The sequence below is a fragment of the Macrotis lagotis genome, chromosome 1, assembly GCF_037893015.1.
Source record: "Macrotis lagotis isolate mMagLag1 chromosome 1, bilby.v1.9.chrom.fasta, whole genome shotgun sequence".
In the NCBI taxonomy this organism is placed as follows: Eukaryota; Metazoa; Chordata; class Mammalia; order Peramelemorphia; family Peramelidae; genus Macrotis; species Macrotis lagotis.
The window spans coordinates 487,544,799-487,571,650 of NC_133658.1; the positions used below are offsets into that span (position 1 = coordinate 487,544,799).

General features: G+C 35.2%; 1 protein-coding gene across 2 annotated transcripts in view; it reads right to left on the reverse strand.

The window, feature by feature from the left end:
- Positions 1-5,941: 5,941 nt before the first annotated feature.
- The window catches only part of AFF3 (ALF transcription elongation factor 3), a 679,787-nt gene continuing 658,876 nt past the window's right edge, over positions 5,942-26,852 (reverse strand). For both annotated transcript variants that reach the window (XM_074213791.1, XM_074213792.1), the window contains exons 17-21: positions 25,954-26,025; positions 19,451-19,544; positions 16,089-16,138; positions 15,749-15,972; positions 5,942-9,549 (exon numbers count right to left, since the gene is read on the reverse strand). In XM_074213791.1, the coding sequence (XP_074069892.1) occupies positions 9,428-9,549; positions 15,749-15,972; positions 16,089-16,138; positions 19,451-19,544; positions 25,954-26,025 (562 nt within the window). In that variant the 3' untranslated portion in view covers positions 5,942-9,427. The remainder of the gene's footprint in view (positions 9,550-15,748; positions 15,973-16,088; positions 16,139-19,450; positions 19,545-25,953; positions 26,026-26,852) is intronic.

The window sequence follows — 26,852 nt, forward strand, 5'->3', positions numbered from 1 at the left end:
ATGTTTGTTCAAAAGGCATCTAGGTGTTTTTAAACTTTGGTAGTGAGTACGGGGCAGAGGTTATTTTGTGGTTTGAGGGTTACAGAGACATCTCCAAACCTCTAACTCTGAGAAATGACAGCATTCCACACTCAGATATTTAAAAAAAGAAACAGATGAGACATATTTGAGACAGAAAGATGTTGATTTTATGGTTTATTGTCACATTAAAAAAGTAATCTTACTGATGAATTAATATTTACTTTGTAATATAAAAGTGCTTATTCTTACAAATCCTTAAGGCTCATTCTGTTACATTACAGTAAGATGTTTTACCATTCCAGAAACTGTGCTACATGGGTTTCATATGAATTATAGAAACAGCAAAATCTCCAAACAGTAAAACAAGTTGTCTGTGATTCCATTATCTTTGTACATGTGAACTCTAAAATCAGACAAAATACACAAAACCAGAAACAAATCAATAAGAGATAGGCTTCCCACCCCTTCTAAACCTGCCATTGGAACATTTGCACTTTGCTTTGGGGATTTTGTTTGTTTGGAATGGGGCGAAAATATCTGGGTATTGACACCAAATTTATTTTCTGCCCTTTTAGAGAAAGGAGAAGAGGAAAAAAAAGGAAATTTCATGTTTATGTTTATTTAGGCAGCTATGAACCACCAAGTTCAAGCCATATAGCCCTTGCATTCCAAACTTCTAGGAAGAAGTCCAGGGGCTAAGAACAAGTCATGGGGAAACAACTGGATTTGTTTTTCCTGTGTATTCACTTTTATTTCCTTTAGAATGAACAGTTCATGAGAAAGAAATAAAAAAGTGAACCTCATCAAAGTCACTGGTCTGCATTCATGGCATCTAGTAATCACTTTGCTCACCATCATTAGTAATATATAATTTCCCATTTTGATGCATAGTGAAATCATCACACCTATTTCAATTAAAATAGCCACTGTGTATCAACATAAATTCTGGGTTTTCTCCATTATAGGGTCCAAAGGCATTGACAAAGAGCCCCTAAATGAATATCATGTAACAAAAATAAAATTAAGTCATCTTAATATAGAATGAACAGACAAAATGAAAATGGTAACTGATCTAATAAATACAGCACTTCAAATCATTCATCAGTGCTACAATGATAATATGTACATTTTTACAGCATAAATTACTGTACAGAATAGTCCCATTAAAAAAAATCGTTCAATTCTACAATCACTCTGACCAATTCCTGTAAGTTAGGGACAGGTGAAGGGTCTATAATTTGGTACTGTAGAGACTAAAGTCTGGAACATTATAAAAATCTAGTTGGAAATGAGTTGGGCTCCTGAGTTGCCAGCAGCTTCCAGAAAGCCAAGAATGTGAGATGACATGTAAGGGTAAGGATTTGAATGGAATTTTATGGAACTTTCAAGGGCAAAACATGATTCTTTGATGTCCTTGTGTTATATGGGCCTTTTTCTATGAATAAATACCAGTTACTGACATGACATAACTATGGAATTTTAGATTCTTGCATGAGGTGATGTAAATTAAATAGGATTTCAACAACTTGATCCTACAGATTAACAAATTCAACACCTACCCCTGAAAGTATTCTGTGACTACTGACAATTATTGTAGGAGAAATATTTAGTAATTAACACTCAGGTTGGGGGAAAATGTTATTAGAAATGAAACCCAAAGTTATTAGCAATTACATTTTATTATAGTGGGTTTTAATGCAGCTAGTGCAATCATTTTGGAGCTTTTCCTTCAAATAGCCACATTCACACTTGCCAGAATTAACCCCAGAAGAGCTTCACTTTGTCTCTGTATTTACTTACTTAAGCACTGTTTTTGTAGATCACATCCATTGACCCTTTTTGGTGGCCTCAGAATTGAGAGGGCTGATCAAGTTACTCCTAGTGGCCCAAAGAAGGGAAGTACTGATTTTCAATTATTGTTTAATAAAGTTTCTTGTTATTCTCCAGGGTCAGGGTATAGGGACACTTGACAATCTGATTGATGTTATCTCTACTATTATCTTCCACTAGTAAGTAAAAATTTCATTTTATCATTTATATAACCAATTTCCATAACCCCAAATCCCCTAATGACAGGCTGCATGTTCCAGTATTCATCCAGATGTTTGGTTTTGGATAAATATACTTATCATTTGAGGGCCTGAACAAACCTAGTATAATGCACGTTTTTTCTTCAGCTTGTATTGACAAATGATTAGTCCATAATTACCATTCAAAGGGCCCCATCTTAGTCTATTGGAGATTCTTTTTATCATTATACCAACAAAGGTTTTTCTTAGGACAGATCCAAGTCCTATGCTGGCAGACCACCCCTCTGAGGCAGACTTTTAGACACATTTTATCCTCAGAAAGAAAAATGGCATGTGAGTCCTATTGTTTTCACTCAGTCCCATAGAATTAAAGGCTATAGGGAGAAAGATCAGAAAAGGTTTACATTACTAAGCTAGGGTGAAAATAGCTCCCATTTTTAGACTAGGCTTAGCAGCAACCACTTAGACACTGATGCAAATGTCTGAAGCGAGATTTTCAGTGAATTATTTTCCTATTTGTGGGGAGGTGGTAGGGAATAGTAACTTGAGGAAGATGCTTCCTCTTTTCAGCAAGATGATCTCATATTTCCCAAGACCAAACAATGAAAAATAAGTCTGGGTCACAGGAGGGTGGAGACTAAGTCACCAAGCATAAGTTACTTAGCAACCCTGATGCACCTGGTGAAGAGAATACATACTCTCTTATTTGTTAATTAGTACTCTGCACATGGCTAGAAACAGCAAAGCAACAAAGGCAACATCTATCTTCTTCACACACTGGCCAGAGGGAAAATTTCCTAGCCTTGGGAATCTGCATTTCCCTCTTCCCCTTTCCCAAAGGTATAGAGATTATTCTAGTCACTCTCCAGTTTCTAGTTTTTTGAATCAAAGTTGATACTGGGAATCTTTGTTAAAAGGTTAATGGTGGGGAGTATGGTTTTTCTGTCTCATGATTCCCACAGGTTTGAATATGAGGGTTTGCAGATGTACTGAATATTCTTTATGAGTGCTGCTGCCATAGTTACGGCATTAATACCTCCTGAGCACTTGGTAACTTGGGATCTCAAAGTACATAAATAAATCTTTGATTCTCTTGTTGTCTCAGTGAGGTAGGTGGTGTTGTGAATCTCATTTACCAAGGAAGAAACTGAGGCAAGGAAAAGCAGTTTTGCTCAAGGTTGCATAAAACAGGGCAGTAGGAAGGATGGGATCCTACTCCCTCCACTCACCTACTGCAGTTTTACTTTCTGTGTTCTACTATGATTTGACTCTGTCCTACTGAAAAAGTCAAGATACTAAATCTGTGACTTCTAGAGTATTGCATGGGGCGGGGGGAATAGACGAAAGAACAATGCAGATCATAGAGAAGGGCATTTGGTCTGAGATAATTACTCTAGAAATTGTAAGAGATTATTAAATAGTATGCAAATTGCTGGAGTTTATATTTTACTACACAAATATGCCTCTATCTATTTGTGAAGACTTTGGTGATGCTACAGTAGTTTCTCTAACTAAAGATTGGGGGGAGAGGGGTTATGCATAGGATTATTGCCATCATAACTTGTAGAGCCATGTCCTGGCTTTGTAGTGATCTATATATAGCTGGGGCAAGTTGACAGAAGGGATATGAAGAGAATTCCTTTAAATGCTGAATATCTTCAGCCACAGTGAATAAATCCAGGAAGATATTCTCCAGAGGCACATCTCTGGATATAAATATTGTTCCTTATTCTTCCTAGTTTGCTCAGTTTTGAGTATCCAGGATCACTGCCCCCTCAACCCACTTAACACCCCAATCCTCACCCCTCTACAATTCCAGGGAAAACATCAATTTTTACCTTATGGAAAAATGAAAAAAAGAACCCAACCCACAATCACTGATACAGATGTGGAAAGGATGTTAGAATCAACTGGGTTCAACCTTCTAATTTTATAGATGAGGAGACCGAGGCACAGAGAAGTAGTGTGTAACTTGTCCAGAGTCACACAGTTGGTAAAATACAATAAAAAAACCTAAAAAAACTTACATTTTCTACAAGGTCTACAAAACCCCTAAAGCTAAGAACCATTTTTAGAAACAAAAATGATTTTTGCCATATAAAATCAACAGGGTATTATTTAGTTTTTCAAATCTCATCAATACTTACTGACTCTTAAACACTACAGCTGTGCCCAGTGTTCACTAATAATTATTGTCTTGCATTCACTCTTCAGATCAATGCATTTAAAAATTGGCTGTAAGAGGTAAGTTGTCAACTTAATACACGGGGATTTAATCCCCTGATTCCCATTAGTGTGAGTGAGAGCTGTGATGCCAAATCCCTCTGCATCCCATCAACAGTGTACCCCCCAGTGGACTTATGGTACCAATTAATTATAAAAATGAACCACGGTCATATGCAATTAGTTAGAGAGGGTAGTTTTTATAATTTTCCTTATGTCAAACAAACAAGTATAGTCTGTCTGACAGTAGACTATTTCAGTTTGAACAAAGGGAAAATGAATCAGAAGTCTGAATGATTCTTATGTCATTAGCCAGAACAACTGTTAAGATTTAAATGCTGCTGTATCTTAGAAATGGTCACATGAGAGAATAGAAGAACTGACCCCAAATTTGAAACTCAGTTTTATTTGTTATTGGTTTTCACTTTTCTTTTTATGTTTTGTGAATCTCCATTGGTTCCAAGTTTCAGATAAAATGGAAGCGCTGCAAAACAAAAAGTGATTCTGTTGGAAGTTTAGCCCTCAATTAAGTTTAACCCAATGTGGGAAAGACCAGTTCCAAAGGATACATTAGCTCCAAAAGTTACCTCCTAAATGGAAAGAATGCAAAATATTCTCTCCCTCCTCTCTCCCAGTCTTTCATGATCAGTACACCAAAGATACTGGTACAGAGATTAACTGAACTAATTTGACTAGCTCAATGCAACTCTGAAGTTACTTATTCCTACTTTTTGGCCAAATAAATATTTGTGAACAGATCTAAATAGTATAGCAGGGCGAAAAATGAAAGGGTTTGAAATAACTTCATTGAAATGGACAAAGGTAGAGAAAATTCTAAAGGGAGAGACTTAAGATGTAATTTTTTTTCTAAAAAAAGGCATTTTTCCTACTTAGGAGGACATAGTATGCCAAGTCAATGTTCTAATACCTGCATTTTCCTGAAGTAAAAGTTCACATTAAGTTTTTTTTTTTTAAAGCTAGCAAAGGTTATTGTAGAATGGTGCCAGGAGATGGAAAACGGCACACTTCAAGTTAAGTCATTTTTGCTCCTTCAGTTTAAGATGAGCTCAGACAATTCATTTCAGCACTGACAGTAGATAACTAGCTAAAAAGTAACTCAGGAATAAATAAATCTATGCTATTTAGACTCAAAAATACAAGTGTTAAAACATGCATTTCTGAGATCTTTTGTTTCTTTTGGACTGTGTGTGTGTGTGTGTACATATTTATAGAGGGTTTGGAGGGGCAGCAAAAGGAAGGAACGATAGAATTCATGAAGAGAATATATATCTTTGCATCAAGAATTAGGCTTATTATGCTAATTGTCTAGTAGGTATTCAATAAAAATATGCATAAAAAGGATGTTCCATGAATGAAAGATATTTGAAAAACACTTCAATTTTGAATTTTTCTTATAAAAATTTATGGAATTCAGTTGATATTTTTTACTTACAATTCAACTTCTCCCATTTTACAGCATAAATCACTTAATGTAACATCTGCAACCTCAGAAAGGCAGACATGTTTATAAATTCCAATTTCATGAGGATTAAAAAAAACCACAGATAAATCACAAGAATATTCTGTACATGCATTAAGGCTGGTGACTGCTAAAGTCTCTTGGGTATCTAGAAACAGATAAACCACAATGCTAACTGGGTGTGCAGAGTGTCTACTTTCTTAGGAAAAAAAATTCTGGTTTTTTTTTTGTGTAATATAGATTTTTTTAACAGTATCTCTGGAAAAACTGTGAAAACTGTGGAAAAATGTTATTTAAAAATATACATGTATACATGTGTATATATACTTCATATATATTATACATAAATACTACTGCACAGTTTCAAAGATGTGATCTTAAGTAATGTTAGCTGCACTAATTAGTTTTGTAACAATTACTGCACTTCCAAGATGAAATGAACATCCAGTGACATGTACTCAATATTTAGGCACTAGTAATATCCTTCAGGCTGACTATATTTTTATGGTTTAGCTGTTTTGTATACATATATTTAAATGTATTCATTTACACAAACTGTATATTATGTATGGAGTGCCAGAAATGTACACATCATGATGCAATGCATATATAATTGTTATAAATATGATAATTGATTTTTAGTGCAGAAAGTTTCCTTGTATTGCATTTCATGTGCTTAAATGTAGTAAACACTTTGAAAGCACTTCAACTTATTTTTATTTCATTTCTTTCATTTTTTGGGACTCAGTTCCTATCTACAATATTAAGAAATATGCATTTTAACCAAAACTCTCTTTTTTGCATAATTCTGCACAAGTTTGATTTGTGAAGTCATATCTAATCAAAATATTTCACAAGGACTGTATAACAAATGCCAGATTTTGGCTTGGTATGTTGGATTACTCCCAGTTGAAGATAATTCTGTCATTGTGATTAAGGGCAAACTCCTATTAAAGTCTCAGAGGGCTTGACCTCAATCAATCAAGCCCATATTTGGTTCCTGAGAACAGAATTTGTCTCCAAAATTAAAGAGGTTAAATGCAAAGATATATAGAAAATTAAAAGAATGAAAATGGATAGGATAGGAATGACTTTCACACAGCAATCAAGAGAAGATGAGTCATTAAAATTATCTTGTCACAGTTTTTCTGTTTCCAAATGAAACAGATGCTTTTGCCCTACCATTCAGGACAGAGGAAACAAATCCCTGTGATATAATCACCTACTCTAATTGTCACCAAAATGACCCAATGCTAAAAGCCTTGTCTGAAATAATGATTTCCAAGTCACCAGCCAAGATGCTGTCAACATAATCAGTCTAAGTGTAATCCCTCATTTAATTCAGTTTCATGATTAAATCCAGGGGGGTTACCAGAAACAAAATGTACATAACTTAAAAAGATTTAGTAGAGATACCTGGGATGCAAGCTATGTTACAGCATCACAGGAGAGTATTCATTCATCCTGAATTGCAAAGCATCTCTATGGAACACAGTCTATGTGAGCGGCATAAAAACTTTCTTCAGAGTTCATAAGGATTAAAAAAATTTGATTCTAAATTTTCTATATGCAAGTAAAGTTTCCAAAAGAGGGCAGAATTGTAGAGATGTGCCAATTACTGGTCAGGGATACCTATAAAGAAAATCTATGCAACACACAAGATGAAATGAATACTGAAAAAATAATACTGAGTTAATATAACCCAAACACCCTGAGACAAAAGCCCAAGAAAAGTTTGGTAAGGCCTTCACTAATTGAGGCATAAATTTCAAGTTAACTTCAAAATCATCACCAAGATAGTTCTTGAAACCAGTAAATAGAGCTAAGGAATTTTGGTAGACTTGACTTTCCAAGTAAATATTCAGGTTGAAAAATGGGGAACATGCTACAACCAAAGGAATGAGAACATCAGTGTGTAGAGGCCGGGTGCATGTCAGCATCTCTTTTACATCCTTGCTAGCTCTACTGCTGTGAATTAGTTTAAGCAACATACTATATCATATCCCTTTTTTAGGGAGACCTGATATTATGTATGCAATGGTGGTGTTAATAGAATGCATTATACAAATACATCACAATTTATAAGCACACATACATGTATATGTATGTTTATATGTGTATGTATATGGGCATATGTGTATATGCACACACAGAGTTTGGAAATGTTAAGCTTTGGAAAGATATGGCTATTTTTTATGACCCCCAAGATTTTTTTTTCTGGGACATATTTTCTCAACTTCAAAGCTAAATTTAGAAGTGACAAAAATCTGATTAAGGCTATATTTTCAATGAAAACTGAAAACAATAAAAGATGTCAGTAGAATGAACATAAAGTTACTAAGATACAGAAATGCAATGATGGCAAAAGGAAATATGCATATGACTTATTACAGAGGATACAAATAGGTGCTGATCTCTGTTGACCAAACAAAACTGTAGTTTTTGTTGCAGGAGTAAAATCACCCCTCAGACCTCTCCTCAATAAAAGGCAGCTTGTTAACAGTGACTGGAAATATTTCCCAAATCAAGAAATATTAAAGCCTTGCGCTAGTAAATTATGCAAGAAGAGTGAGAGAATTATATGGAATTATTATATAGTAAATGGTTCTTAGCATGATAAGCAGCAAACCCAGACTTTTGGTAAGGAGACAGTCTAGGTTATGTCTCGATTTGGCCTACATTTGCAAGAAAGCTATCATGGAGAATATTTCTTAAACTTCTGGCAGTTAGATAAGACATTGCTCCATATGGCCATTATAACAGAGACAGAGAATTGAAAATGTGTGTATATGTGTGTCTGATGTCACCTACATAAGTGAATCCTGCTTTTCAGCTGCAAAGTCTTGCCACATATTTTTCAGTTCCAAGCCATTGATCTTTTTCTTTTGTTCATTTCAATGCCATTACTACCACTCTAATTTTTTGGAGGGGGGAAGGAGGGAAGGAAGAGGAAGGTAATTAGGAAAAATTTCTTTTGCTTAGTGTTGTATTTTTTTAGTTGATAATAAGGCTGAATGATAGGTCAAGTTATAGTAGAAAAGATTAATAATTAAGGTAACATGAAATTCACTGAAACTTCCTGCACAAAAAATAACATACTCAATTCCATTTTTCAATTACTCATCAACTCACACCAATCTGCAATTAGGGGAGGGGCACAGTATATTAAGACTGAAAAAAGGGAGCGATAATGTATGTTCTAGGAGCATCTAAACTGGCAGTCAAGCTTTCAATGTGCTTTATTGCACTTGATTAACCCATGAGATTTTGGCTGAATTTTCTAAGAATCCAAGATATACTATTGAAATAGAAAGCAAATGTGTGTGTGTGTGTGTGTGTGTGTGTGTGTGTGTGCGCGCGCATGTGCGCATTTTTGTTCAGACATTTCTGGTCACTTCTGCCTATCCTAAAGTTATGGAGACTACAGGAGGAGAAGACGAATTGTGAAGATCTGCATATATTTTTACAAATATACACAGACACACTTACAAGTATGTACATACACACACATACACACACACACCCCTAGAAAAATATCATTGTTCGATGCTGAAGAAACATTCACCTTCATTTGGATAAATGCTGTGACAGAGGATTTCGGTAGCACAGTGTCCAGAACACTTGAACAGTCCCCGGGGGAGCACTCCACAATTTGCTGACTGGCCCGCGGTCACTAGGAGGAGTGGACGCTGTTCCGCAGCCAGTGCAGTCCTTGCTGGGAGTACTGAACCAGATGTTCCATACTGCTATGGAGGGTGACGGGCCCCATCAGCAAATCCAGATCATTAAAGAACTCTAGGGAAGAAGAGTAGCATTAAAAGGGAATCCTATCGCATTTGTGAATGAAATCACATTGAACAATTTGGAAAAGAAAGCTCTTGTGGCTTCTATTCATCAAGGATTCAGTCCCATTCATGTTCTGACCACAAATACCAGGAAAAGGCAAGGATGGAAAAGGAGAATGGAAGAGAATGAGACAGAAGAGGAGAGAAAAAAAAGGGAAAAGGAAAACAGAAAAGATAAAAAGATTACATTAATAAATTATCTAGAAGGCATGCAAATCACAATACATAACAATTCTGGGTCAAATTAACTAAATGAGATTTTTCAGCATTCTAATCTCTCAATCTGCACCCTTTTGTTTGATTGTTCTGTGCTCTTTCAAACTTATGATATTAGGAAGGAGCAATGTTTTTAATAATATTTCTGTCATTGGCTTTGGTACCATGTTTCTCATGGGAACCCACTCAGCTTCTGAGTTTGAGAAAAAGAACCATACAGGCAATGGAGGCAATAGGGTAACCATAAATGAACCAGTGAAGGGAGACAGAGCAGGGAGAGTTTGGACTGCTCTCACCCTCTTGGTTGGGCAAAGATATCTGGGAGCTTTGCTTTATTTCTCCAAGGCAGAAATGAGGATCAGGTTATTGGGATAGCCTTGGATTGTGGCTGTGAAAATCTCCCTATTTTATGTTTCATTCTTTCTGAGTCATTGTGCCACTGATGCCACCTTCTGGTATTGGGCATTTCTTTGTGTTTCCTAATGCATATTTATAGGTTGATGTTTTGTTTCTTCATGTTCATTCTGTTAACCCCCCAAAATCCTAAGCAATAACATAAAAAATAACAACAGAAACTACTTAGACTCCTATTTGGAAAAAAGAAAAGTTCATTCCTTATAGAATTCTAAAATTGGAAGGGATCTGAGAGATCAACTAGTCCAATCCATAAACTGAATAGCTTTCTTTCCACACCCTTGATGAGTAGTCATCCAGGTACCATCTGACAACTACTTTTAAGGAATTCACTTATGACTGAGGCAGTTCATTTGACTTTTCAATAACTCTTAACTGTCAAGAAATTTTTCTATTAAGCCAAAATCTATTGTATATCTGCAATTTTTATGCAGACACTATTCTGGGAACGAGCAAAATAAGGCTAATAATTCCTCTTCCACAGGATAACACTTCAAATATACAACAAAGTTATCCTAATTTCCAAGTCTTTGCTTCTCTAGTTCTGATTGATCTTCATTTGATGCAATTTGCATTTTCCAAACTCTCTCCTAGATTGAACATGCTCCAGTTTATGAATGGCTTTCTTAAAATTTGGAATTGAATAGCTGACTAAAGTCAGAAGGCAGTGAGACTATCATCTCCTTTGTTTCTGTTCACCATGCTTCTATTAATGCAGGCCAAATATTAAATTAGCTTTTATAATTAGCATGTCAAACTTGATGCTCTATCATTTAATAAAAATGCAAACACTAGTGAGGTAAAGTTAGATATTCAGGCAATAAGTAGCTTTATGTAGATAGGAAAAAACACCCTAATGACACTATCCTGATCATTGGCTCAACCCAACAGTTTTAAAACATCTATCATTTTCCTTCAGTCTCTTCAACAAGGTATCTAGAAGCCACAAGATCAGCTCCTTGGATGCTTATTACTTTGTTTTAACTGTACAAGCTACTTCATCCCTCTGTAGCTGTTTGCTCATCTGTAAAATGAAGATAGAATAGCACCTCCCAGGGTTGGTAAGGATCAAATGAGATGATATTCATAGCCCTTTGCAAACCTTACAGTGCTGTATAAATTATTACTATCATCATCATTATCATTTCAAGGAGTGATCGTTGTTGGATCTCTCATAAAGCATCTGATGCAAGCAGGAAACTAGAGTTCCTTCATGGGGAAGAGGGGATGGGGTCTAAAGTACAAGTGTAAATCAAAGACCAGGACTGAGTCAGGATCTGGAGTTCTTGGGCACATCAAATCCAGAGTTGGAATTAGGAATCCAGGAGTTAGTGAGGATCTAAACCCATGTACATTTCCAGAGAGATATGGCAGCAGAGCAGCAGAACTGGAACAGCTAACCATGGGAGAATATTTCCCTCCTTTTCCTTTCCATTATGCTAGGCTGGACGCTGGCATTCTCCCCATGCATCTGCAAAGCAGTGGGAAAGACAGAAACTTTAACTGAAAAGATCAACCTGGTCCAGAGAATAATGGGATAATTTTGATGGAAGCCACTTTGATCATAAGTCAATGTGATTGTAAGTTCTATTGTGCCAGCCTCTGACATCCTCAGATAGTCATTAAAGACAGGGATTGTAATGTATGTAGGGAGTTCCAGGGAAACTTGATGTAAATCATCATTTGCAAAAAAGGGTGTGTTACTGAATGAAGAAAGGAATGAATGGAACAAATTACTACCACAAAAAAAAAAAAATCCAGGTGTGAAATAGAGAAATGTAGTCATTCTAATGAAAGAAGGTATTATCCAAGATACTGTTCACAACTCAGTTATCCATGTCAGACTGAGGAATGGTATCATGGAAAGGTGAATCTTTAACTAGGAGGCACATAATAATGTGAAATGAGAGGAAAGTTTCTGCAACCAGATAATTTCTTTCAGGAACAGATTGGTAGGCTCAGTTGTAATGGGATATTCACTATGGGAGAAAAATTAAACTCTGCTGGCCAAAGAGTCTACCTCTAACAAAATGGGTTTGTATTTCTTAGGTGAGGATAGGTCTATAATAAAATTCAGTGTTTTCTTAACCCAGGGAAAGAAGAGAGTTGGCAGAGTTTGTAATAAATCTACCAAAACTGCCCTTCCCCTACCAATTCCTTCTATTGAAGTCACTTGCCAGAGAACATATTTTACAAAGTGTTTCAACAGAATCATTTCCATCAAAAGTGGAAGGTGACCAAGTATAAGATGTAGAACAGGGCCACTTTTGGAAAAGATGGTATCCTGCTCATCGAAGTGGATACATGTATGCACAGAAGCATAGGAATACTTCTGAGGACTTTTCTTCAGCTACAGATGTTAAGCTGGCCTAGAAGGTGAATATAAGCATTCAGTCACTGATATTAGTGCTGCCCGATCTGCTCAGGTAGCTCCAGGCTGAGAGACTACAGAGTTAAAAGTTTGTGGGAGGGCCTGACTACCTGATATACTTGGTATCCAAATTCTGCTTTCTATAAAGTATGTTTGCCTGCATATTGTGCTGGCCAGGAATGGAGGTGATAGTGAAAAATGAGAATTATTTAAAAATAGTGCCAATGGACTCAATTTTGATTGAAGTGCCCAAGAAATCCAAAGATGTTTTATGATGTTGGTGGGACAATAGGATACTCAATGTCCTCAAGGTGGTGTTTCCACACCATAATTGGGACTTGGGCTGTGAGTTGCTCCTCCTACCTTTAATAGTTTTTGTCTTTATTAAACATGGTAGGGGTGCAGAGGGCAGTGGAGCATGTGAAAGAACTCTCACAGTGACACAGGATACATGATTGATTATAGGGCTTAGATGCCTCAAGGTCTTCATGCCTTCCTTGACCACTAGCCTATCAGAAAATCATGGGATGGTCCAGCCAGTTCTATAGAGGTACAATGGTATTACTGAGGCCAGTTTGAACCCAAATCAGTTGTGTTTAATGTGCACATTTACACCTCAGAAATCTGTAAACAGCTACAAATCTGGATTTGATTTGTTGTTTTGTTAACTGTCCAGATTTAAGAAAGATATCAATAAAATGTTAATAGTGCAGTGGCTTGACCACGGTCCTTTTCAGGTAGTTTGTACTATATAAGATGATAAATAGGATATTCACTTAGCCTGGGGTGAAATCTTTTCCCCATAGGGACAAAAGCAATACTGTAAACCCAAGACAAGACCGGTCATAAAATCAGTGTTCTCAGAAATGCCAATTCTAAGAGGTAAGATGGAGCAGGAAGGCAGAAGTGGGAACTGGAATTTCAAGATAAGATGGTTTCTATGAAGATCAGGAAACATTTCCAGAAGTGGTGATGAAATGACTATCTGATATAAAACACTCCCTTCTGAGCTTTGTTACTGAAGTGGTAAACATTCCCTATTCCTATGCCTTGCAACTACAACAGCTTGGGTATCAGGACCTCTCCTTGCTCTGCTAAAATCATAAAGCCACGGGAATAATCACCTCCTTGGATAATGATAGAGCACCATTTAGAGACTGACTTTTCTCCTTTGTTGTGGAATAATCTTGTCATTTCTGAATTGATTTCCTTTACTCAGTGCTTGAGCAAGTAAGGTACTTGCCACATTTATTTTCTTTTTTATATTTTAGCAGGCTCCAAGTAAGGGTTGCAAATAGGGGTCAGGAAAATGGGGGAATGGAGGTAGTATTCAACTTTTTTCTCAGGTAACTCCCAGAATTCCTTTTAAACTGAAGTCAAAGAAGAATGTCTATACTGTGGAACCTGGGGATTAAAAAAATACATATACATATATATCCATATATAATCTTTGAGTCTAATAATGACTTTGGCATTCATTTTATAACACAAATGTTATACTCTATTTTCACTGTGTGTATAAAAGCAGCTTACTAACATTTCCTGAATTTTCCATCAAAATTGTGAGATAGGTATGTAGAAAATATTGGATTACATTACCTGTCACAGTGAGTCAGTGTGGATAAGAATTCTCTCCTGATTGCAACCCTCTCCTGATTGCAATTGTGACAACATAACAGCAATAGTAATGACAACAACAACAATAACTAATAAAAACTAGCATTTATGTTGCTTTGTTTTGTTTTTTTGGCAGTCTTGAAATCAGCTTTCCTTAATCTACTTCCAGAGTTCTATCTACTCTTCTGCCTAGATGTCAACATCATTTGATTACTATTCTGTTTCTGTTTGGCTAAACTATAGGAGGCATTATGTATTGGTGATGCATATTTCACCTTGAAGAATTATGAGGTGCTGACTCGGTGTCTTGTTAGAGGGATACTGATAAACTGGAGTGTCTAGAACAGAGTGACCAGGATGCTGTATGGGACAATAAATAACTGAAGGAGTAGGAGATACTAAACCTAGAGAAAAGAGGATGCAAAGAGAGAGAGAGAGAGAGAGAGAGAGAGAGAAATAGAGCAGATTGTTTCCAAATATTTAAAGATTAGCTGTTCAGGTGAAAGAGATAATAGATATGGCCACACAAAGACAAAGCACAAGAGAGTAGAATTAGAAACAATGGAAGAATTTTGCTTCAATATACAGAACTAATAATTTTCTAACAATTACAACTGACCAAAAAGAGAATGGGCTTTTTGCAGAAGTGATTTTTCTGCCATTGAAAATGCTTATATGGAGAATGAGTGACTACTTTTGGGGATCCTTAGGTTAGAAGACCTCTAAGTTCCTTCTAATGTTAAAATTCTATGATTTCCTCAAATCTGACTCCAACTTTATCTCCTGCTGTTACCCTAAAGAAATCCCTTTTCTAGTCAAGAACCATGATATACTTGCTATTTTTCAAGAATTTAAAAAAAGATTTTCAATCCTTTTTTGTTATCTCATCCTGTTTTTCTCACCTGTAAGGTTCTTGTTTACTGATCCTTCAAGGCCCAGCTCAAATATCAACTCCTTCTTGAAGCCATAAAGCCACATATGACCTGCCATCCTGCAGTTCTCTTCTGAACTCTCCTCAGAACTTATTGTCTGGGACACTATTCATTTGGTACTTAACATATACTGCTTGTATTGGCTTCCCTATAAGTCTCCAAATTCCTTGATATCAGAAACTACGTTTCATATTTTTATGCCCTTCCAAAAACCATAAATTGAACTTTCTTCATACTAGATATACAATACATTTGATTGAGGAAAACAGTACTTTTCTTACTGGGTGATTTTGCAGATTTTATTATTCTCATTTTATAGATGTGAATACTGAAGAACCACAGTTAAAAGAAACTTGACCAAGGGCAGGTGAAGGTCTGAGATGTATAGACAGATCTTGTAGCTACAATTCCACTGCTTTTTCTAATGGTAGGAAATGTGGGTAGTGTTTGGACTCAAACTTTAATCTTTTGACTCCCTTTTTAGAATTTTTTTAGTTTACCATGACAGCTAAAACTTATATCATGCCAGTAGATCAACTGCTTCTCTAGATTCTAGCTAGTGGCAAGGGTTTTTTTGCTTTTGTTTTCACATTGTATACCTCTGTTCTCCTTGGCGAGGTTGTCAGCCATCTCCCAGTAGTCATAACTGTGCAGAATGCTGTTGGTGATGCTGACATGGTTGGCTGCCATCTGATGGATCCTATGTGGAATGCTAATTATGGATGATGGTGAAGGGGTGCTAGTGCTTGAGAGACTCCCTTGAGATCCCACTGAACTGACCGGAGAAGGGCTAGGAGACATGGGAGATGGAGTTCCTGTGCTCCTATACAGAATAAGATTGAAAAGCAAAATATTGAAGATAAATGTGGGGTGGTGCACTTGGATGATAAAAGCAGTTCATAGGGTCATGGAGAATTCCATTCAGTAAAGTCAACTTACTTTCCACTGGCACCCCATGGAGATGGGGCCTGGGCAGCTTTAGATGAATTCTGTGGAAGGACAAAAATGGATTTACTGAGGGTTCAATTTTCTTAAGAAAGAAGCAGCAAGATGCATCATTGCAAACTTAAACAGTAACATATAAAATCAGAGATAGAAAAGAATTTTAAAAATGAAATAAAAGAATAAAGAATATACTTTAAATTTACTCCAGAAGCAAATTATTCAATAGGCTTCCCTAAAAGATACAGCAATTAATTTTTTCTAATATGGTAAGAAGATCATAGTACACGAGGCAAACATTTGTATTCAGAAATTTAAAAAGTTTTGCATTTATCAGTAAAAGATATTAAATAGATCATTCCTAAATATTTTTAAACTAATAATGCTTTCTTGAATGTTAATCCATAGGACTGTTTATAGGAGAAATGGTTTTTATGAGACTGATATGAATTTTTCTTCTTTGGAGTCTAATACACAGGTATCACTTTGGTTCTGCAGAGAGAAGTGTTGCTTTGATTTAACAAATCAAAGAAAGCTAAGGACCACAGAGGCACTTTTAGAAATGGAGAATGAATTTTTACTTCATATGAGTAGTGTTAGTTATTCAAAGTTGCAAGTTATATCAGAAATCTGAAGGACAAAAGCAATAAGTATCATACAAATACAAATATAGAATTGTGTATACTATGGTGTTTACTAAGAAAATAAAACTACTTACATAAGGAGGGGGAAAAAGAAACTAACACATGAACCACTATTTTAGAGTGATACTTTTCTTAATCTAGCACTAATGGATACAACAGTTTTATTTTTCTCTGCTAGTTATTAAAATTTAGCCATCCAATACAGGCTATTAACAGTATACTTTTACTGTAATTAAACCTGAGCAGAAGAATTCTAGGATACCAGAAAAAAAGGTGAAGAATGGTAAGCAGAAAAGAGAATATTTAATCTGCCTAGCCATCCTAAAAGTTGAAGCCATATAATTTAAAGGGAAGTGAGTATGGACAGAAAGATCATCTTTGAGAGTTAGCTTTGCATTGGGACACTGAAGTCCTTCCCACCATATTGTAATTTTTTTTGCCCAAAGGTTTTATAATAACTGAATTCCAGTCAATGTTTTAATACTCTCTAATTATAAATACTTACTTTGTATTATAAATTTCCAAAGGAGAAGAATCATGTCTTATGTTTGACATGGCACCTATTTTGAACTTACCAAACTTCCCCATGTTTAAGATGCACCCTTTCCCGAAAAATTTGGGGTCTAAAGACTGGGAGCGTCTTATACAGTGGTTGTAGAATTTTTTAATTACATTTCCCATTTTTCTGCTTGTTGTCTTTGCACTCATTGTTTCACATATGTCACCTGTATATTAGATTATGTTTACCGTGTTCTACAGAAATGGCTCAGGAAAGATTTGTGTACAGTGATGAATTCAAGTTCAAAAGTGAATGGAAAGTGTGCTGCTGAACATCAGTTTGGTCCTCCTCCAGCTGAAAAAATAATCCAAGGCTGGATACAGGAAGAAGAAACCCTAAGGTTTGCTATGAAAGGCAAGTCAGCAAAATGACCTGATTTAGAGAGGGAATTGAAGAGCAAATGGCAATTGGAATTCCTGTGTCTACAAAAGATGGTTCAGCAGGAGACAAGAAGAATTGCTGATGAAAAAGAAGGTCCTGATTTCAAAGGAGAACACAGTTGGTGCTTTAGGTTCATGAAATGGAATGGACTAAGCATGCATCCACACACCAGACTTGCCCAGGGAGTGCTTGTGGTCAACCAGACTAGAGGACAGACAGGAGAATGGTCAGAGCCTCTCCTGAGACAATGATTCGTCATCAAACACAGATGAGGACAAGCTAATAAATGGAAGTTTTGACAGTGATGAGAAGTTGTAGGAATTTTATGATGAATAAAACTTGAGTTCAATAACTTTATATAATACATTTTTTCAAATTTCAAGCCCCCAAATTAAGAGGAGTCTTATACATGGGAGCATTTTATACATGCGGAAATATGGCATGGACAAATAAGAAGACAATCTATCATCATTATATCAGGGAAATTTTCTAATACACTCTTCATTCATTATACTCAGTGCTTACATTTAACTGAACTCTTTCCTTTAATATGGTTATTCTTTTCAGAGTTTTCTGTTAGGTGCTAAAATTCAAAACATTTACTGTATTTCTGACTTTGTCACCATGTCCCTTCAGTCAAAAACAAGGCCAAAGCCATGTTGTGTTAGTTCCAGTCCTCTTCTCATTTGAGATAGATAATATATAATTGATCATGGCTCAGAATATACTTTATTTATTTTGGATGAACTGTTCAGTTGAATGCTATGAAGAAGACAACTGTAACAAACATCCTTTTTCCAGCTAGGAATATGAACTGTTTCTATTTGGTTCATAAGGTCTCCAGTACATGTATGAGAAAATTATTTAGTGAGGCCAGAAAACTTTCTGAGGAGTCAGGATGGCAACTGACTCCTAAATTTCCTGAGAAGTGTGTGGCTACCATACATATTGTGAGAAACATGGCCTCTAGTTGTTCTACCTACAAATCAGCTACCTTGCTTGACTAAGGTTGACACTGTCCTGAGGGGTCCTCACTGATTAAAGGGTCATCTCTGAGAAAGATTAGGAGGAGGGGAATACTTCATGTTCTTATTCTCATAGGAGACTTAAAGAGTGGCTTCTACTTGTGTCAATAGGAGTCTCTGAGATGAATGAAACTAGACAAAGGAACTGTTACCATGTATGTGAAAGATCCCAGCATCCTAACTTAAGAGCAAGAAGGGGTCTTACAACTCATTTAGACTAACTCTCTCATTTGAAAGGAAACTAAAAAGGCACAGAGGAATGAAATGACAGGTCAAGGTCACATTGATAAAAAATGGTAGAGTATTATGCTATAGACTAGAGAATGGTGAGCTTTCCTCTAAATAAATGAAAGACAAAAAAACAAGAGAAAATATAGTTCAAGGGAAGAAGGAATTCCCTGGATTAGCTGTAAGAAACCATGTCCTGATAGGATAGTTAAATATTAGAATGGGTTGTTAAGGGATTAAGGGTATTCTTTCTCTTGAGGGTTTAAGCAATACTATGAAGCCACGGACTATTCAGAAATAAGGAGATACATTAGATGGCTTTTCCAAGGCCTCCTTAGTCCTATAACTCTATGACTGTATTGTAAACAGGTTTCATATATACACTGAGGGAATACACTGTCAACTGTCTGAAAGCAATGGATTCTGTCAATCACATTTACCTTCAATGAGGTCTTTAAACAATATACAGTATGTTCTATAACCAATATTAAGTTACAAGCAATCTACAAAGTAAGATAATACCTTGAAATAGTCAATAAGTGCTTTTGAATACTTTACAGCATGGTCCCTTTTGAGTCGAAACATCCGCCAATACAGGAGAGCCAGACAGCGGTAACTACAGATCAAAAAAGAGACAACTGAGCATAGTCACAAATTTCAGAAAAAACTAGAAAACATCTTCACACATTTCTATTGTTTCACAATACTTATTAATTATAGATTGAGATTTTGAAGTACCAAGTCAAATATAGCATTTAAAAAATTTAAATTCAAAAACATCTATACTTCAACACTCTAAATGATTATTCCAATAGAATAAAATAACCTCCTGAAATTACAAATACATTTGTCCTTTTTAAGGGAGTGTTAATAATGGGGCTTTGCACTAGTTTCTCAATTTTCTTTTTACACCACTAGAGGGTAGTATCTCCCTATAAGAAAAGAGTTGAAGGCTACAGGGCAGGAGTATCAAACTCGTGGATACGAAGCAGTGGAAGAAAACTGCTGCCCTCTTTTCTCATTTAACAGTATCAGGTGCCTAGCTGATTTTGAATCAGCTTTGCTAGGAAAAAGAACCTCCTTCTTTCAAATCTTCTTTCCTTATTTAATAATTAATCTAGTATTTTTATTATTAGGAGGAGTTTACACAAAGAACACAGGCAGTTTTTACCTGTGAAACATGCACTTTGTATCTGTTTCCCAATGTCTAGTTTATTATTCTCTTTATATTTTTAAAATAAAATACCTTTAGTGTTAACCAAGTACAGGACAATCATCTATTTTTTATATAGATTTATAGAGAAATCTCAGTGATAGGATTCATAATTCACAACTATCTTCTTGAAGAAACATATTAGAGATCCTGCAGTACAAGAGGAGTTGCTGATATTTTTATCTTGTGGTCAATTCCATGATTTGTAGATCATAAATTGTATATATATAAGCTACCTGTCAGGGTAATTACTTTTAAATTTAGAAAAAGTTTGGAATAATTTGGTTTCTTCTTAGGAATTTTCCCTAAATGTGACTTAGGAATGTGAGGTGAAATGCCCTGTGAAGTCAGGATGGAAGAATCATTGTTACCATCATAATCACTGCTATTAGTAGTCGTCATATTTTAAATCCCTACATGGGACTGAAAAATTTTATTATCATTACTATTAGCAGCCATGTGAGTGGGCTGGTAATCTATTACACAGGATCACAAGATTCATCATCATTATTAATAGTTATTGCATTAGTGCAATGGTTATTCACCACATAGAAAAACAGGCCCAAAGAACTGGAAATAAACTTTAGAGATCAACCATTTAATCTAACTCCTTTAACTTACAAATGAGGAAACTAAGGCCCCAGGGGTAAATATTAATGAATGCTTCAAAAATAAATCATTTTACTATCAAAACGTGATGAATCTAAATAAAAAAAATCACTGAAGACAAGATGAATATATTTTATTATGCAACAATAAAAGGATTTTGAGCAATAAAAATCAGTATGTCTAAAATGAATGGAAAATAATTAGATTGGGAAAATACTTGTAGTAAGTAATACAGCTCTCAATGGAGTATTGGTTAAAGGATACAAATCAGGCAATTTATGAAGAAGAAATTACAAAATATTAACCACAAGGAAAAAAAGCTCAAATTTCCTAATAAACTGAAAAATGCCACTTCATATTCTCTAGAATTTCAAAAAGCAAAAAATTAAAAAATACAAAGCTGGCAGAGTTCTGGGGAAATGGCACTCAACAGAGTTGGTAGGGCTTTAAGCTCATACAAATATTTTGGTAAAATGGCAGTATGCAATGAGTCACAAAATTGAGCATAACAGTAATTGTTATGATATCCTAAAAACATTATAGAGAGAATCTACATTTATAATAATATTCACATTTATCCTACTGGTACAGGAAAAACTGAAAACAACCTGTATGTCTAACAAGTGGGAAATGGATGAATAAATTATTTCACATTTATTTATGTACTCCATAGAGTTCTAATCTGCTACTTTGTTGCAGTGAGCAGGAGAACGTGAGTTTTGAGGACTATAATAATGGAGCAAAAACTTCGGCAGGTTTTACCATGCTTGAAATGTTTTCAGTATGGTCCTGGCAATAGATTAAACCTATTTTCCAAGGATCAGCTGAAGGAGGAAGAAGTCTATCATGCTAGGCTACCCACTTGACAATTAATTTGTAATCCATGCAACAAAGAAAAAGAAAAAAGTATTCTTTCTGGCAACTCTAGTGATGATAATGGCAGAGAAAGGGCAGAGAATGCCAAGAATCACCAGTTTCAAACCACTATTAGGTTATCAACTGTTACACTAAATGTAACCTCTTTGTTCAGTGACTCATAATATGAGTAGACACACTACTAGAGAAAGTGAATTCTATCCGTCTTGATTAATCTCACTATAAACAAATCAGAAGTTGCAATTAAATGGAAAAATGGGTCACAAATTTTTCTTGTAAAGGAAAACAATGGATTTATGGAATTGGTTTTATTATGCATCTAAAAGCAACAAACATAATTTCATAGGCTATTTTGATTAAAATGCATAATATAAATAGTTGTAAAAAGATTACCACAAAAATAGCTTTAGATGGTATGTCAATATCTGCTGTGAAAAATAGTGAAAAATCTCTGCAACACTTGATGACACCCTCCAAACTAAACCAGTATGCACTTTTGATATGTAGAAGTAGACATGAGGTATGACAGCAAACAGAAAGGTAAAATGAGGTTCAGGAGTAAGGAGAGAGAGAGAGAGAGAGAGAGAGAGAGAGAGAGAGAGAGAGAGAGAACACAAGGGCTAGTAGATTATAAAGAAGTCTCAGATATAAGAATGTCTGAGAAATTTTTTCTTCAAGAGGAGATTAGGGAGGTACTGAACATGGAGAATACCAAATATTATTATTATAAAATACAATATATTTTAACAGATAGGAAATGACTGGTTACAGATGTAGGAGTTATTTCTGAATTAGTGGTTGATTTACTACTGGATTTCTGATTTGTTGGTATCAAATTAGACTTGATACTGTGACAATCCATTTGGAAGAAAATATTTTTAAAAATGAGAAGATCTGGAATCCAAGTGTGACCTATTCAAGTAAGTTATTGATGCTAAGAAATGGACAAAAAAATAGACACCAACACAGACTATCATAATTTCCTAATGAAACTTCAGCAAGTGCTATAATAAGCTAGCCAAATAAATCTACAAAGTAATAAATGGCCTTGCTGTATAAAGAAATATAGAAGCCAACTGGTTTAGAATATAATCATTTGTAAGAACTCTTGAGAATGACCATCAACCTAATTCAATAGGATTGATGATGAAGCATGCCACTTGTCTTCTGACAGGTGATGAACTCAAAACTCAGAATGAGAAATACATTCTGGGAATATGGCTAATATGGGAATCTGTTCGGCTCATTTTTTGCTAAGGGGATAGCATATGTCAGTATGTAATAAGTCACAAAACTGAGTTTTTCCTTTTTTAAAAAATTTTCACTGTGGGGGAATCAAAAGAAAGAGCAAAAGAAAATAAATCCTTATTAATTGAAAAAGATTTAAAAGTAAAAATCTTATTGTATAGGCTAGTGGAAGATTATGAATAGCTTTATTCCATAAAAGAGTGAGAAATAGCAGGAGCAAAAAATAGTTTACAGAAAATTTGTTGTTCGACCCATACATTAAAGGATGAAACTGAAAGGGGCAATAAATATGGAAAAACTGAAAATATATGTAAATTTTTTATAAGAAACTGTTTCCTGTATTAATTAAAGAGGAGCCATCACATTTAAACTCTAAGTTCCCAATGAACTAAATGTAAGCAAGTAGAAATAGTATTAAAAAAAAAGTTTTTTTTTAAGAACAGCTGGATTTGATTAAGGATACAAGGAGATCCATGCAGTATGCCATTTAATTTTAAGGATATTGAGGAATAACTTATGAAATTATCAAGAAGGGAAGATAACAAAGCTTGGAAAAGATCGTGGACTTTATGTAAAATGTGACCTGGACAGAGTAGCCTTAGAGGTTGAACAAATCACATAACCTCTCAATGCCTTTGGAAACTATAGGCTACAGAGAAAGGCGTTGATCTGTATTGTTGAAGAGAGTTTTCTTTACCAGGGAAATTAAGAGATCCAGTCCAAAATTAAAACAAAGTGATCAAGAAAATGTCCATAATGCCTGGCGAATATGTCAACTTTCCAAAGTTCACAAAACCTTTATGAGAATAATTACATACTGAGGTTAAGCTTAGTGAAGGTTTGATAAAGGAATAATCAGACTTTGGCAAATGATATTCTATGGAAGATCTTCTCTTCATAATCCTATAAAAGACTGAAAGGTGTGCACAATATAAACTCGTCTGTACTTAAATTATTGTTTCATTAGATCAAAATGCCCCCTTCAAGGCTCTCCTCTAATAATGCGTCTCCTATGCTTATATCAAAATCATATGGGATTCCTTAACAAGATTGAAATCAAGGAAGATATAAAACAAGGAAACATGCTTCACAAAGGTGTTGCCCTTGTTGTGTAAAATGTCGTCTACAGAGTCTACATGGAGGAGGGATTCCTATAGTTCAATCAATCATGTGTCAGGCTCTGTGCTTGGCACTAGGAATACTAGTACAAAGAATGAAAACTGTCACTATTTAGAATGAAAGTAGTTTTCATTCTCCCTCTGGGTGTACTCTTTCTGAGTGATGTATTTATCACTTCTGAACACTGCAAAGTCTTCTAAATGAAATTAATTATCATTCAGAAGGGTTTGGTCTACTTATCAATACAGGAACATTGAATGAAAAATCATGAACATGATCTTTTCATAAATGTAACTTGGATATATCTTGTGAAGGCCAATGCTCTGGGCTCAGAAATAAACAGGAGAAGAATGGTTGTACTGATTTTGGGAAATTTGTGGTATTTTTAATGCCTTCAAATTCTTGCAGAAATAAAGACCTATTTTTTTAAAACACTGGTATTCTGGTGATGTTGTATGGTTATTGGTCATGGAATGCCAGTCTCTTAATTAAAGTTATGTGATCCCCAAGGGGCAATGGAGAGGTGGGCAAGAACAGCTTATCAATGAATAGTTGTACAGGAGAAGAAGTATAAAAGATATCAGAGATGTAAGATTGGAAAAGGAGATGGGCTGGTCACATAGGAATAAATGAGTGAGGGAGAGGAATAAAAAAAGCACATAATTTACTTTGTTATCTACCTGAAATCTAGAAACCTTAGAGAAAGAACTTCAGCTGCCTGAGAAGACCACCTATGGAAGAAGAACAAAAGATGCATGGGGTGGAGATGGGGGGGGTGAAGTACTCATATCACTGAGATCAAGTATCTATTGAACTTTAAGAATATATGGCTACATATTATGTATGTATGTGTGTTTCTATAGATCTCTACTGAGAGAGAGAAGAGGACAAGGGTGAAAAGTGTATAAGTGGGTCAGTCTAGGTGGCCACTAGGTTCTTTCTAACCCTGTATCTCTAATCTGATAGGAATATAACAGAATTTTGTAGTATTTTATTTTTTTATCTTTTAGATTTTTCAAGGCAATGGGGTTAAGTGGCTTTCCCAAGGCCACACAGCTAGGTAATTATTAAGTGTCTGAGGTCACATTTGAACCCAGGCACTCCTGACTCCAAGGCCGGTGCTCTATTCACTGTGCCACCTAGCTGCCCCTTTCTGTGGTATTTTAAAAAAGTATAAATAAAGCACATAGGGAGAAACTAAATACGGAATGATGCAGTCTTAAATGAGCAGAATAAGACCTCTCTATATACGTTGTCTACAGATATGTGAAAAGAAAAGAGAAAAGAAACAGAATTAGAATTAGAAGTGACAGAATTTTAGGTAAGTTAGGAGATATGAACTTTTTTTTGTTTCTTTTGTTCTTTCTTGTCAAAGGCTAAAATTTTTCTCCAAGATTTCCCCTTTTTATTTTAAATGATTATTTTTTGCCCTTTCAAAGTTTATTAATCTTTTCAAACATCTCAGTTTTGCATTTATAAGAAAATTTAAAAAATGCTATGATTTTCAATTTGGTACAAATTTGAGCTTTAATTTAAAGCATTATCTTGGTTCTGCTACATTAATTCTACATGTAAAACAACAGATGAGTTATTATGATTACACCTAAAATGTTAAACATAAAGAAATTACATGGACATTGGCATAGTTAGTATACAAGTCATTAAATATCCAGACCTATCCAATGTTGAAAAACTAATTACCTTGATATACTAGACCTGACCTGTCAACTACCAATCATTATGAATTGCTCAGGCATACCTGCAGAATTCAGGCCATTCATAAGTCATTCAAAGGTTGCAGTTGAACAGCTTCTAGGAATCCCCTATCTTCCAAGGTAAAATCTACTTACCTGAGGAAAGGAGACATGCCAGAAAGCACCTTCTACTTGTATTTACAGTATCTAATATAAAAGAAAATCTGACAGGGCTGGAGATTTCAAATGAATAATGATATACCTACCATAATGCAGCTAATTGCTTGTCCTCTGGAGTGGCATTTGGGCCTGAGTGTGTTTTTAGTCTCATGGCGTACCTTTAAAAAAGTAAAAGAAATAAACATAATTATTCCATGTAAAAAGTAGTGAATTCTTTGTGTTCAATTAAATCTTACAGCCTTTTCTGGGTTTTGCATAGTGTTTGCCACTGCTTTCTTTAAAGCTGGCTAAGGTTGCTCCATTATCAGTAGGTATTACATTATGATGAGTACAAAGTAATGATTTTTATGTCCATTGAGCTATTTTCTGTTTTTTAATAATACAAGTTCAAATGCTACAAATAGCTAGGAGTACTGCTATTTCAAGAATAAGCCATGTTAACAGTAACACAGCCATTGCTTACAAATTGCAGTTTACAGCTGAACTGCTGGGCAGCTTCATGAAGACTGAGGCAGTGCTCAATACTTCCAGGTTTGCATCCAAGAGAAGGATCTCTTACACTTAGATAAATGTTCAGATTTCCTTTTTTGCTTTGTTTGGAACTCCTACTTTGATAGCAATGTAAGTGTCTTGGGTACATTTTAGTCTATATTTTTCTTCTATAGATGTTTGTTATAAGAAGTTGCTGGCTTTTAAAGACTGTCCTTCCATTTCTTTGCTCTATCATGGTTATTCATTTTTCTCAATAAAGCATCCAATTAACAGGCAGAATTTCTGAGAGAATGTTCTAGAAGTCACTTCTACATTTATTGAGAAACTTGAAGGAGGAAATTATACTCCCTGATTCTATCATTAAAGCCAGTTTCTTTTATTTGTGTTGCCTAGATTTTTAAGTGAAATTGCTGCTGTAGAATGGATTATCTAGATTAATGGTCTTAATTAGGTAGTTAATTGGATACAATTCAGGACCTGAAGTAAGTAAGAT